Source organism: Tupaia chinensis, unplaced genomic scaffold (assembly GCF_000334495.1).
Source record: "Tupaia chinensis unplaced genomic scaffold, TupChi_1.0 Scaffold000271_1, whole genome shotgun sequence".
Classification (NCBI taxonomy): Eukaryota; Metazoa; Chordata; class Mammalia; order Scandentia; family Tupaiidae; genus Tupaia; species Tupaia belangeri.
The window spans coordinates 3710553-3723980 of record NW_006159752.1 but is presented as its reverse complement, the minus strand read 5'-3'; the positions used below and the strand labels follow the sequence as shown (position 1 = coordinate 3723980).

General features: G+C 38.4%; 1 protein-coding gene across 3 annotated transcripts in view; it reads left to right on the top strand.

The window, feature by feature from the left end:
- The window catches only part of VPS37A (VPS37A subunit of ESCRT-I), a 51927-nt gene that overhangs the window by 17944 nt on the left and 20555 nt on the right, over positions 1-13428 (top strand). The window contains exons 2-4 of one of the 3 annotated variants that reach the window (XM_006149703.3): positions 1294-1368; positions 4399-4513; positions 5906-6006. In XM_006149703.3, the coding sequence (XP_006149765.1) occupies positions 1294-1368; positions 4399-4513; positions 5906-6006 (291 nt within the window). The remainder of the gene's footprint in view (positions 1-1293; positions 1369-4398; positions 4514-5905; positions 6007-13428) is intronic. The other 2 variants (XM_027772352.1, XM_006149704.3) reach the window with 2 other exon arrangements.

Here is a 13428-nt window from a genome sequence, read left to right as displayed (position 1 = left end):
TGTATCTTCTTCTTAGATCTTGATTACTGGGAAGGGTCTTTTGAAGAGGGGGCTTGCAGGATGTTTGATAGCTTTAGTCCCGGGCCAGGGCCATAACGTTGCTGGTTACGACTTAGATGGAAGTCTTGTCTTGTTAAGTAAAGACACAGTTAATATATGGACTATTTTATACATTACAACAATAGAGGGTGAGTCTATGATCTTATATGGGAAAGGAAGATGATCTTGTAGCTCCGGAGACAACACAGGATGTTTTATTAGCAGTTTTTCATAGTCAACAGCACATAGATGAGAAACTCTTTGTAGTTGAAAGCTACCTGTTGCTTTAGATAAGAGCTCCCAGCTAAAATGGTTAATCTTTCTGTGGAGCCCTCAGCTTTGTTTATTCTGTTGTCCCATCCAGGCTTTTTCCTCTAATAAATCTGTGGGTTTCTGCATTTTGTTTGTTGAGTCTTGTCAATTAGTGAGTTCTTTTGTTTTATCTCTGAGTCTCTGTTATGTGGTGAATGTGCTGACTTTGCTAGTGTGAGTTAACTTTGGCCTGTAGCTTTAACAAGGGGTATGTAAGTAAAACTAACCTTAAACTAACTTAGTCTACATATGCTTTTAATGCTAATTTGGTTTATACTAACTTAATCTATATGTTAATTTTGGCTTAAAAACAGACAGGTGGGGGAGTCTTAAACTTCCTGATCCTCGTGTCAGTCTTAGGGAACCACATTCCTACAAGATCACTAATTGGCTTTATTGCAATGGTTGGGGGTGATGTTTTACCCTTGCACGGTACAGTAATAACAGTAAAACTCACGGCAGAGAAATTGAATACCGGCCAGTTCAAGGACACAAGGGAGAGCTCGTAAACTGGGCCTTGCCTCAGTTTCTTCCCAGTCCAGGCCTTGCCTTAGAATGGGAGGCAGCATCCTTACCAGCTTGTGTTGCCTGCATGGCCCCGTCAAAGGGGGATGACCACATTGCAGTGCCTTCTCCTCCATTCTCCTCTCGGGATCTTGAGCATGCACGCACACACTCCTGGCTTGAATTTATGCCACCAGGTCCGGGACTCAGACTGTGGTTGACTTCATGGGAGTCCAGAGACATCCATTATGCCAACTGCTGATCCCTATTTGGTTAACTTTTCTAACTATGCTAAGTTTCCTCTCAAGATACAAGTTATGCTGGCTATCCAGATTCTGTGATTAAAATGAAAAGTAATATTAGACTCTAGTGTTTAATATTTAACAATAATAGTTTTATGCCTGTAGGCAAATTATTTTTCAATTTTTTTTCCTGCAGTATAGCTGAAATACAGAAAGATGTGGAATACAGATTGCCATTCACCGTAAACAACCTGACTATTAATATTAATATGTGAGTAGAATTACTTTCTATTTTTCATGTAATAGGACTTAAAATTTTTTTTATTATCTTCTATTTCTCAGTTATTATTAGAAACCTTTTTAAAGTGAATTTATTTTAGATAACTGTGACTTTTAAAATAATACCCAATGGAGTAAAATAAAAATTATGAGGGAGCTTCACTATAATTTATATTGCTGTAAAAAGGAAACAACAAAGAAGAAATGCAATGGTAGTGTAATTATTTTTTTATTTATTAGCACTAAATTCTTATTTGGAGGTAAGCTGAAAAATTATAATGACAGGCAAAGGGAACAAATATGGAAATCCAATAGAGGTAGATTCAGTTTTACTTCAGAGATAGGAAAAATATTTCAGATTGCAGGAGATAACACTGCATCAGTCGGAAAGTTTATGACTGGATTTGATCTGCTGATTTGTTTGCTGTAGGGCACAGACACTCTCCAGAGAGAGAGAAAGTGAGAGATCACCTTCCAGGGGAACAGCCATGCCTCAGTTTCTTCTCCATTCTCCTCGTAGGATTTTGGGCTTACCCACACATGCACCTGGCCTGTTGTTTTAAGCCGCTGGGTCTGGAGCACTAACTGCACAGTAGGCCATGTGGGATCCAGCTGCCTCGACCTCCGAGTGCTGGTACAGCTGCTGATTTTTTTTTTTTTTTTTTGAGGAAAAGAAATTGTAATCATGTTTTGACTTACGTTAGGAAGAGTGACAAAGGACAGAATGATTGCGGAAGTACCCATTTAGCCTTAAATGCAATTACTTATTTTTATTGTGAAAAAATTACTGCTTCAAATTGCATTGGTTGCTTAAAAGACGAGTACTTTCAGTAGGATTTATAGAATCTCACATCTAGATCCTCCCCCCGGCCTTTCCAGCCAGGCAGGATCATGCAGAAGAACATGTGTGTAGCATGTACAGATCGACCCCGGAACTGAATCCTGATCCTCCATGTGAATTCTAGTATTGCAGAGTGGTGCACTACTATTGTACCACTACAGATGGACCCACAGAGGAGGCCTTATTAAGCAGTAATTGAACGAATGAATTAAAGCACAAATATGTATCTGTGCCAAGCATTATGCTATGTTAGCTTCGTATATATGAGTTCTTTACAGACACACGGTTAGTGAATAGCAAGTCACGATACAAGCCCAGGTTAGCTGGGCGTCATAGGACATTTATTTATCTTTGTGTACCAAACTAGTTGAAAAATTTTCAACTGTATTAGGGGAAGTAGTTTCATTTCTTATCAAATGCTCAAGTAGGAGATGCCAACAAGAATCTAATTTTCTTGACAGCACTCTGCCAACAGTTTTCTGAGCCAACAGAGGAACAGAAAGGCAATTTAAAGGGAAATATTTTGGTGCAGCAGTAACATAATACTCTGCAATGCTGGACCCATGTGGGAATGTCCCAAGATCGTGTACTGGCTGTCCCGCTTTATACATGCTGGGCATTCATGTGCCTGCCTGTGATCTGGGCTGGCTATGTGTGGATCTCAGCATGAAGACCGTGTTAGGGTATGCTTGTTCCTCTCTCATTCTCACTCTGTCTCTTGTAGAAGAAACAAGTAAATACATTTTTTTAAAGTGAGGAGGGGAAATAATTTGCAAAACAATTTATCTAATAATGCCCTATTTTTCAAGACTTCATTTATTAATCTTAGTTTTATAATAATTCAGAAAAGGCTAACATTTGCACTGTTTTTGTGTTGTTTTTTGTTTTTTTGTTTGTTTGTTTGTTTGTTTGTTTTTAGAGAGATTTTTGCTGTAGGGTACATGTACTCACCAGAGAAACAGAAAGCAAGAAATCACCCCCCAGGGGGGATGGCCATGCCACAATCCCTTCTCCTCCATTCTCCTCTTGGGATTTTGGGCACAGATGCACACATGCCTAATGTGAGTTTTAATTAAGCCTCTGGGTCCAGGACTTGAACCGTAGTTGACCACATGGGAGTCTGTTGCCTTAACTACTATACTAGCTGTTGGCCCCTTACTGTTCTTTTCTTAAAACCATGTGATTGATTTCAAAATTGGGAGAGATTCATTAAATCAGACATGTAGAAAGGACCCAAAAGAACCAGGTCTTGTTAGCCACATTTTACTCCTACTAATTCCCACTTATTATTTCTTTAGAAATATAATAGTGAAATTATTATTTTTTAAAGAATTATTTATTTAATTTCATTTATTACTATTTTTTTGATAGAGATTTTTGCTATAGGGTGTGTGTGCTTGCCAGAGAGACATAGAGATAGAAAACAAGAAATCACCCCCTAGAGGAAGATGTCCACGCTGCAATCTCTTCTCTTCCATTCTTCTTCTAGGATCTTGGGCATGCACACACTCGTGCCCGGTATGATTTTTCAAGCCACTGGTTCCAGGACTTGAACCATGGTCAACCATGTGGGAGTCTAGTGACATAACCATTATGCTATGTGCTGGTTCCTGTTGTTATTATTTTTAACTTGCTGTGTAGGGCATGTGCTTTCACCAAAGAGAGAGAGAGAGAGAAAGCAAGGGGCCAGATCTAGTACTCAAATCACAGTCAGCTACATGAGAGTCTAGCACCTTAACCATCACACCACTTGCTGGTCCCAGTGAAGTCATTCTTGGCAGTATTTCACAAGTATAAAAATCACAAAAATACTATATAGCTGGAACATGTGGCTTGGTCAATGGCCTGACTGGGTTAGTATGGTGATCTGAATTTCAGCTGAGATTTTATGTAGTTCGCTATGTTGTATTTGAAACAATTAACTGGCATGATATGAAGAATGTTCTGTAACTTAGGGTGTTCATATTCCACACCAAGAAGGTTTTATTGTATTAAATTACCATAAAGTCTTATTGCCATATCACCTTTTGTGTATTTTCAGTCAACTCAGCAACCATTAATTTAGTTAATTAATCCATAAACAAAGTGTGAAAATTTAACTTGCTTTTAGATAGTTTTGTTTTAGGATTATGGCTAATGTAACATTTGTTGTCTTCATTCCCTTTGCCCTACCTTTACCAGATTGCTTCCTCCACAATTTCCTCAGGAAAAACCAGTGATCAGTGTTTATCCACCAATACGACACCACTTAATGGATAAACAAGGAATATATGTTACCTCTCCATTAGTAAACAACGTACGTATACAGTATATTTCAGAATGTTGTAACAGCTGTTATTACTTTCCAAATAAATATTTCACAAATCTGAAATGCACTTAACATTTTATTTTGGGGCCAGCAAGTGCTGTAATGGTTAAGGCTCTAGATTCCTATATGGCCAACCGTGGTTCAAGTCCTGGACCTGGAGGCTTCCTTTCTCACTTTTTCTCCCTCCCCCACCTCCACTGGTGAGCACATATACTCCATAGAAAATTAAAAAGAAAATAATAATAATTCTTTAACATTTTCAATTTTAGAATCAGTAATTATCAAAAAGAGTTTTACTATGTATAATAGGTAATATTTTGTTTCCTTAAGACAATGCCTTAAAGTTCTTAGGATATGATGTGGCTTATTAACATGAGGAATGTAACTTTTAGTCTCTCAGTATGTACCTTTGACTCTTCACATTGTAGATAGTCAAATGTGGAAATATTTCTTTTCAAGTTCATGATAGACTGTGTGCATGCATGAGAGAGAGAGCAGTGCCCTGTAGAGGGTTAGTCACTCCACAGTTCTCTTTTTTGAAAAGTTTAGTCTACTTCTTCTTTGAGCTAAAGAGAGACAGAGGGACAGCATCTCAAGGTGTCTTGAGGCCTCAATCTACCCCAGTCTTAGCCAACCCTAGCTCTTAGGCATGGGCACGAACATGGAACTTTCCCATATGGCTCACCCTCACAAAGCATTGTGTTTTACCACTGTGGCACCATCTGGACCTCAAATGTGGAAATATTTCAGCTCTATTACTGAGTATATGGGCTTTTTAAAAAGAATTATTTATTTAATTTTATTTATTCATTTGTTATTTTGACAAGAAAGAGAGAGAGGAAGTGAGAAAGCAAGCCACCAGGTCTGGGACTCGAACTGTGGTTGGCCATGTGGGAGTGTCCAGCATCTTAACCACCACTCCACCTGCTGGCTCCGAGTATATGGGCTTTTACCCTGACTTGCTAATTGCCAAATATTATGGTATTGATTCTGTAAAAAAATGTTGTAAATAATGAATCACTATTTTTTTTTTTTTGACGCAATGTGGCAGGTCTTTAAATGTTTAATGGAAAATACATATTATGAAAAAACTGGATTTCAAATTTTTTTTTTGGACCAAAATAAACTTGTACTTTAATTCTGTTTTTTTCATGAACTTTTTGAGATTCCCTCATAACTTTTGCTTTTCATTTAACTCTTGACTTGCAAAAGTATTGGGTCCTTGGAAAAGTTATGATGCATTTTTGTAGACAAAAACAGAAAAATATGTTATGGCTTTTAAAACAACCCAATAGGTAAAGACCGAGAAGTGATATTAACCTAATGAGACTTCAGACTCCTTTCTTTGATTTCAGTATCATGTATTATTGTTAATTTCAGTTTACAATGCACTCAGACCTTGGAAAAATTATTCAGAGTCTGTTGGATGAGTTTTGGAAGAATCCTCCAGTTTTAGCTCCTACTTCAACAGCATTTCCATAGTAAGTACATTTATAACAAATAAAAAATCTTTAATATATTTCCAATTATCAAAGTAATGAAAATATAGTTTAAAAAAGCAAATGATGGTCAAAGGAAACCTGCTTCCCTCCACCTTCACACATATATATCCATACTTTTTAGAAGCCACTTTATTTTTCTGTTTTAGCTGCTGCTTCTCATATTTACTTTCATCTTTCTGAATAATATGTACACATTGCTCTCTCTTGATTCTTTCATTTTATTAGTAGATATTATCTATTGGCCTCCTATATAGGATTTTTAGTTATTTCATAAAATTTCCCACTTCATCTTACTAGTGAAAGTATACATTTTTGGGGTTTTTTTTTTTGAATGAATAAATTATCTTATTTTTTTAAAGAATTATTTATTTAATTTTATTTATTCATTCACTTATTTTAATTTGACCACAGAGAAAGGGAAAGTAAGAAAGCAAGCCATCAGGTCAGGACTCGAACCATGGCCAGCCAAGTGGGAGTGTCTAGCTCTTTAACCACCAGGCCATCTGCTGGTTCCCTAATTATCTTAATTTTTATTGGTTTGGTATACTTACATCTTAATTTATCATATCTTCTTATATTTTAAGATCTTAAATTTCCCCAGAGCTTTTAGCACCTCTGAGAAAAATCTCTTTTTTAAAAAATAAATTATTTAATTTTGTTATTATTATTCTTTTAAATTTTACCAGAGAGAGATGGAAAATGAGAAAGCAAGCCACCAGGCCCAGGACTCGGACTGCAGTTGGTCATGTGGGAGTCCAGTCATATAACACTACTCCATCTTGCTGGTCCTGAGAAAAAGCTCTCTTTTTTTTTTTAAAATTTTTAAAAATCTCTCTTTTTAAAAATTATTTATTTAATTTTATGTACTAATTCATTTATTTTTAGTTTGATGAGAGAGACACAGAGAGAGAAAGAGGGAAAGTGAGAAAGTAAGCCCCCAGGTCTGAGACTTGAACCATAGTGGGCCACATGGGAGTGTCCAGCACCCCAACCACCATACCACCTTCTGGTCCTGAGAAAAATCTCTTAAAAATTTGTTCACATCATCAGACCAGTTTGGCTGTCTATAAATGCAGTGTTGTTTGTTTGTTTGTTTCTGTTTTTCTGGCAGACAGTGCTCTACTTTTTAAATTTTTTCTGATTTACTCTAACAGTTGCACAGCTCTTATACATGAATTCTCTTTATTGCCATCTTGGGTTTCCATTTGCCCTTTTCTTGTATTGAATTCTCTGTTCTTGAATTTTGTGTTTTTTCTCTTTCTTAGGCTGTTTCTAGTTTTTTAATTTGCTGGCCTCTAATAGCTTAAAAAGTAAAGGTATGTTCCAGTAACTGGTTGCCTAACAAATTACCCTAACGCTTGTGTTTAATAAGATTGGAGCCAGCAGGTGGTGTAGGTTTTTGGGGCTGGATTCCCACATTGCCAGCTGCAGTTTGAATCCCAGACCTAAATGCTTGAAACTCATGCTGGGCATATGTGCATGTGTGCCCAAAACCTGAGAGGAGAATGGAGGAGGAAAATCACCCCGGGAGGTGATTTCTCACTTTCTGTATTTCTGGCAAACACACACACCTTGTGGGAAAAAAACTCTCTCTTAAAATAAAATAATGGTGATATATTTTTTGTGTGTGAATCCGCAACTTGATTAGGCACAAGTGGTGATTGTTTATTTTTTGTCCAATTTTGTGTATTAGCTGGTACAGCTTGAGGTTTGAGAGTTGAAATCATCTGAAGGCTAACTTAATTATTATGTCTGGCAGTTAATGTTGGCCAGACACCGAGGCTACCAACTGATACATCTACGTGGAGGCTTTCCAGGTAGCCTGGGCTTCCTTGTGGCATGGCAGGATGGGTGCTAAGACAAGCATCCCAGGAAAAGAGCAAGACAGCCTCTTGGGAGCTGAATTGTCTTTTCTGATGTAGCCTTGAGTGTCATTCAGCATCATTTCTGCTGCATTTTGTTTGTAAAGTCAATCACGAAGTCTCAACCAGATTGAAAGGGAAGAGGACATAGACACCATCTCTTGATGGAGTGGCAAAGTTCAAGAAGAGTATGTAGAACTGGATATCTGACTGTGGCCATTGCAGTCTGTCCAGATGTTCTTCTAAAGAATTCACTTCTCTCCCATGATGTGTAAATGCACTCGTCCCCTCCCAAGAGAACTCCAGAGTTCATTATATTATAGAATCAGGTTTGCGTTTAGGGTCAGGGTTTCATCATCTATAATAAATGAGGTTCAGGTACAGATGAGTTTTCTAGGTTGTGTTTCTTAAGAACAATTTTTCTGGATCTAAAGATAAGTGATTTGAAAAGAGAATACCAGGTATCCACAATGGTAGAACAAACCTAGAATCACCCCTGTAGACCATTCTACTCCAGGGGGAGAAAACAGGAAGCACATGCAGGAGCCTTTGATTTGTAGCAATTCTGAAATCTCACTGGGCACATTTATTTGATTAGGACTTAGTCTTTGTGGGAGTGACTATTTATATAATAATTCTGGGTTCTTGGTTTTGCCTTCTGAGTCATCTTTTATGTAAAATGTAGTTCTTGTTTGTAGGCTAATAGTTTTTTTCAGCCTACTTCTCATCTATAGAAGTCTAAGGGCCCAAAAACCTGTTTTTATTTAGTACTCTGTCTGTCCCTTTTAGGCCAAGATGATCTAAATTCTTTACAATATGTATAGTTTTCTTATGAATTCATTTCTCATTTATTTCTTTAGACAAAAGCAACACCCACAAGACTGCAAAATAAGTTATTGGGCTTCAAGCAAGGCTGCTGAGAGACAATGCCCTTAAGATTCTTAGAAGCCTTCCATGGCTTTTTTTGCTTACTGGACAACTCTCTGAGACACTGCTATGGTTCTTTTTGAAGTGCTAACAAAGGATCTTTTGGCCCACTCTAGGTTGAACTTTGCTTTTCTAGCACTTTCTTAATTTAAAAATCTTAAAGAAGCTGGCAGTGAGAGACATTTTAATTTTTATTATTTTATTGTATTTATTTTTTTAGAGAGATAGATTTTTTACTATAGGGCATGTACACTCACTAGAGAGACAGACAGAAAGTGAGAAATCACCACCCCCCAACCCCGGGTGATTTCTGCAATCCCTTCTCCTGCATTCTCCTCTTGGGATCCTGGGCACACATGCACATGCGCCCAGCATGAGCTGAAGCCACTGGGTCTGGGACTTAAATCGTGGGCAGCTATGGGGGAGTCCAGCGACGTAGCCATTACACTATCCACTGGTCCAGAGGCATTTTAATTTAATTTAATTTTTAAATTTGCTACACGGCATTCACACCCCCCCGGGGGGGAGTAGAGGTAGAGAGAGAGAGAGAAAGCTGCCAGGTTTGGGGCTCAAATCACGGTCGGCCATGTAGGAGTCTAGCACCTTAACCACCACACTACTTGCTGGCACCGAGACATTTTTATTTTAAAACCCAGAAAATCTTGTCTGTATTATATTTAGCATTTTTTTTTAAACTTATCTCTTCCCTCTCAAAATTTACTATAGTTAGCTGGAAGTCAGAGGATAAATCTTGCCTAGAAATCTCCTTAGCTAGATCATCCAATTCATTAAGGACATTTTCTGTTTTATCGTTTCAAATAATAGTGTTAGTAAACTTTCCACTAATACGTAATACGTTCTCTTCCAGTCACCATCTCCTCGAAGACTTTTTTTTTTTTTTTTTTTTGGAGGGGTTTTTTTCTTAGGGCACATGTTCTCGCCAGAAAGAGAGAGAGACAGAAAGTGAGAAATCACCCCCTAGGGATGTTGGCAGTCCCTTCACCTCCATTCTCTCGGGATCCTGGGCACGCACACACATGTGCCCGGCATGAGTTCAAGCCACCAGGTCCGGGACTCAAACTGCAGTTGGCTACGTGGGAGTCTAGCAACATAGCCATTGTACCAACTGCTGGTTCCAACATTTTAAAATTAAGTTTACTTGTTTATTCCACGAGCATGAGAGACAGAGAGGAAGAGACAGAGAGAACCCTCGCAAGGTCTGGATGCCATGATCTAGTCACAGCCTACCCCCAGTCATGGCACACGTGTACTTAGGGAGGTATCGCCTCACAGAGTGCCCCATTTTTCTGCTGTGCTCTGAATTTGAACCAGGAAACTTCCCATGTGGGTACGCCTCACAGAGTGCCCCATTTTTCTGCTGTGCCACTATCTGGCCCCTGTCCTCAAAGATTTTTATAACAGCCCTCCAGATTTTGATTCTTTTCTTAGGGTACACGTCTAGCCTTCACCTCTGCTGGGTCCCAAAGCCACTTACCACTTCAGATACTTTTTTGTCATAGCAGAATTCCACTTCTGGTACCAAAATCTAGTTTGGTTAGTAAGGCTGCAAAACAGATTGCCACAAAATTACTGCTTAAAACGACGAATACATATATTTTGCTCACTAATCTGTGGTTCAGGCAGGGTTCATCAGAGAGCTTACACGTGCTCTACTCATTGTGAGCTGGCTTTCAGCAGAAGCTTAACCTCGGATGTCAGCTGCAGTGTCTAGGTGTGGCCTTGCTATGTGACTCGGGCTTCATTACAGCCTGATGGTAAGAAGGTCATTTTCCTTCATGACTTAGCTACTGAGGTCCTTCAGTGTCCCTTCTGTGTTCTATTTGTGGAAGAAGTCGCAGTGTCCTAATAAGACTCAAAAGCAGGGAAATAGACTTTCATCCTTGACATGGCTCCAAAAGAGCATGTGGGACCAGAAATACTGATGTGGTCATTTGTGGAAAATAATTTTTCTAGAAAAATCTGTAATGTCCTTATTGTATGCTCATACTCAGTAATTGGTACAGTTTAAATTTTAGGTTGACACTTCCTGACCCTAAAATATATTACAAAGCTATGATAATCAAAACAGCATGGTATTGGCACAAAAACAGACATGAGGATCTATGTGACAGAGTAGAGACCCCCCCAAAAAAAACACAACACGTACAGCTACCTAATCTTTGACAAAGGATACCAGTCAATCCAATGGGAAAAGGAAAACATCTTTAGCATATAGTGTTGGAAAAACTGAGTATCCGCCTGCAGAAAGATGAAGCCGAACCCCTTTATCACCATTAATAAAAATCAACTCAAAGTGGATCAAAGATCTAAACCTAAGACATCAAACTATAAAATTATTGGTAGAAAACACTGGGGAAGCTCTGGGAGACATTAGGGTAGGCAAAGATTTCTTAAATAGACAAGTGGGATTACATCAGATTAAGAAGTTTCTGCACAGCAAAGCATACAGTAATTGGTGTGAATCGGCAACCCTTAGAATGGGAGAAAATTTTTGTAAACTATGTCTCAGACTGATAACCAAAATACACAAGGAACTCAACTGGCTTACCTGGAAGAAAATGATTAACCCAATTAGAAAATGGGAAAATTATCTGAATGAACAACTCTAAGGAAGACATACAAACAACTAAAAAGCATATGAAAAAATGTTCAACATTCCTCATCATAAGGGAGATGAAGATCAAAACTACAATGAGGTACCACCTAACTCCAGTCAGAATAGCAAAGATTAAAAAAACAAAAATGATATGTGCTGGCAGGCATGTGGGGAAACTCTTACATTGTTAGTGGAGGCGTAAATTGGTTCAACCACTATGGAGAACAATATGGAGGTTCCTCAAAGACCTTCAAATAGAACTACCATATGATCCAGCAATTTTACTACTGAGTATCTACCCAAAGGACAGAATACTCAGTTGGAAAAGGGCTTGCATATCTATATTTATTGCGGCATTATTCACAATTGCTAAGACATGAAATCAACCCAAATGTCCACAAACAGATGAATGGATTGAAAATGTATGGCACATATACTCTATGGACTACTATCCAGCCATAAAAAACAAGTCTCTGACATTTGATAGAAAGTGGATGAATATGGAAGATTACTGAGTGAAGCATGTCAGGCTAGGAAACAGATATTGTATGTCTCCACTTAACGTATACCAACTGACTCTATGGTAGAGACTGAAAGACTGGAGGACATAAAAGCATTGAAAATTGTTACGGATACTAGGGACAAAGTGGAGGACTGGGAAGGGGGAAGAGTGTAGGAAAGGAAATTTGGGGAGAAAAATAGGTAAGACGTTTGTGGAACACAGATATGGTTTATCAACTGTTGATGACATGTGAAGTATTCTCAACTGGGCAAGGCTGAGCTGTATATCAATGCTGGGTTGTATATCAAGGCTGAGTTGTATATCATGCCCTTTACAATCTAAATGATGTATAGCGATTGAATGTATAAATAATAGTTTAAAAAATTTTAGTTTGAATTCAAAATTTTGAACGCATTGTTTTATTTTCTGTATGTAGGCTTCCATGGTTAATAAGATATGCAATACTATTATTTTTCTGATCTTTTTTAACTTTATTTTTTTCCTTTGGTTTTCTGAAACTTCATGTTGATGTAACTTGTTGGTCTTTTTCAAAATGCTAGATATTTTATGCCCCTCCTCCCTTTAAGAGATTTGTGTTTTAAAGTACATAGGCTTGCCAGAGACAGAGACAGTGAGAGGGAAAGTGAGAAATCACCCCCTGAGGGATGGCCTTGCTGCAATTCCTTCTCCTCCGTTCTTCTCTCGGGATCTTGGGCATGCTTGCACATGTGCCCAGCATGAGTTTCAAGCCACCAGGTCCGGGACTTGAACCATGGTTGACCGTGTAGGAGTTCATTGATGTTCTGCTACACCATCTGCTGTCCCCTTTTTTGCCCCTTTTAATTTAGAGATTCATGTTCTCATTTCTAGTAAGGTAATTTTTTATTGTGATCTCTATCCCACCTTGTTTTTTCTTCTTTCTTTAGAGAATTCTGTTAAATCTGATATTGGAGCTCTTAGGAGTATCCAGTTTTTCATGTTTTTATATATATTTTTACTATTTATGTTATTTTTGTTATTATTTTAATATGCTTTAGGGCACATGTGTGCACTAGAGAGACAGAGAGGAAAAGTGAGGAAGCAAGCCACCAGTTCTGGGACTTGAATTGCAGTGGCCATGTGGGAATCCAGTAGTAGTTCATAGTGTATATGTACCACACGTTTTTTCTTTTTTTCCTCTTTTGGTTAGATTTTTGCTACAGGGCACACGTGCTAGCTGGAGAGACAGAGAGGCAGAGACAGAGAGACAGAAAGCAAGAAATCACTTTCCAGGACAATGGCCACACTGCAATCCCTTCTCCTTCAGTATCCCCTTGGGATCCTGGGCATGCATGCACGAGCACCTGGTGTGAGTTTAAGTTGGCAGATTTGGGACTCAAACTGTGGTCAACTATGTGGGAGTCCAGCGATGTAGCCATTCCGCCATCTGCTGGCTCTGTGCCACAATTTTTTAATGCATTCACCTATTCTTGGACATTTGTGTTGACTCGAAG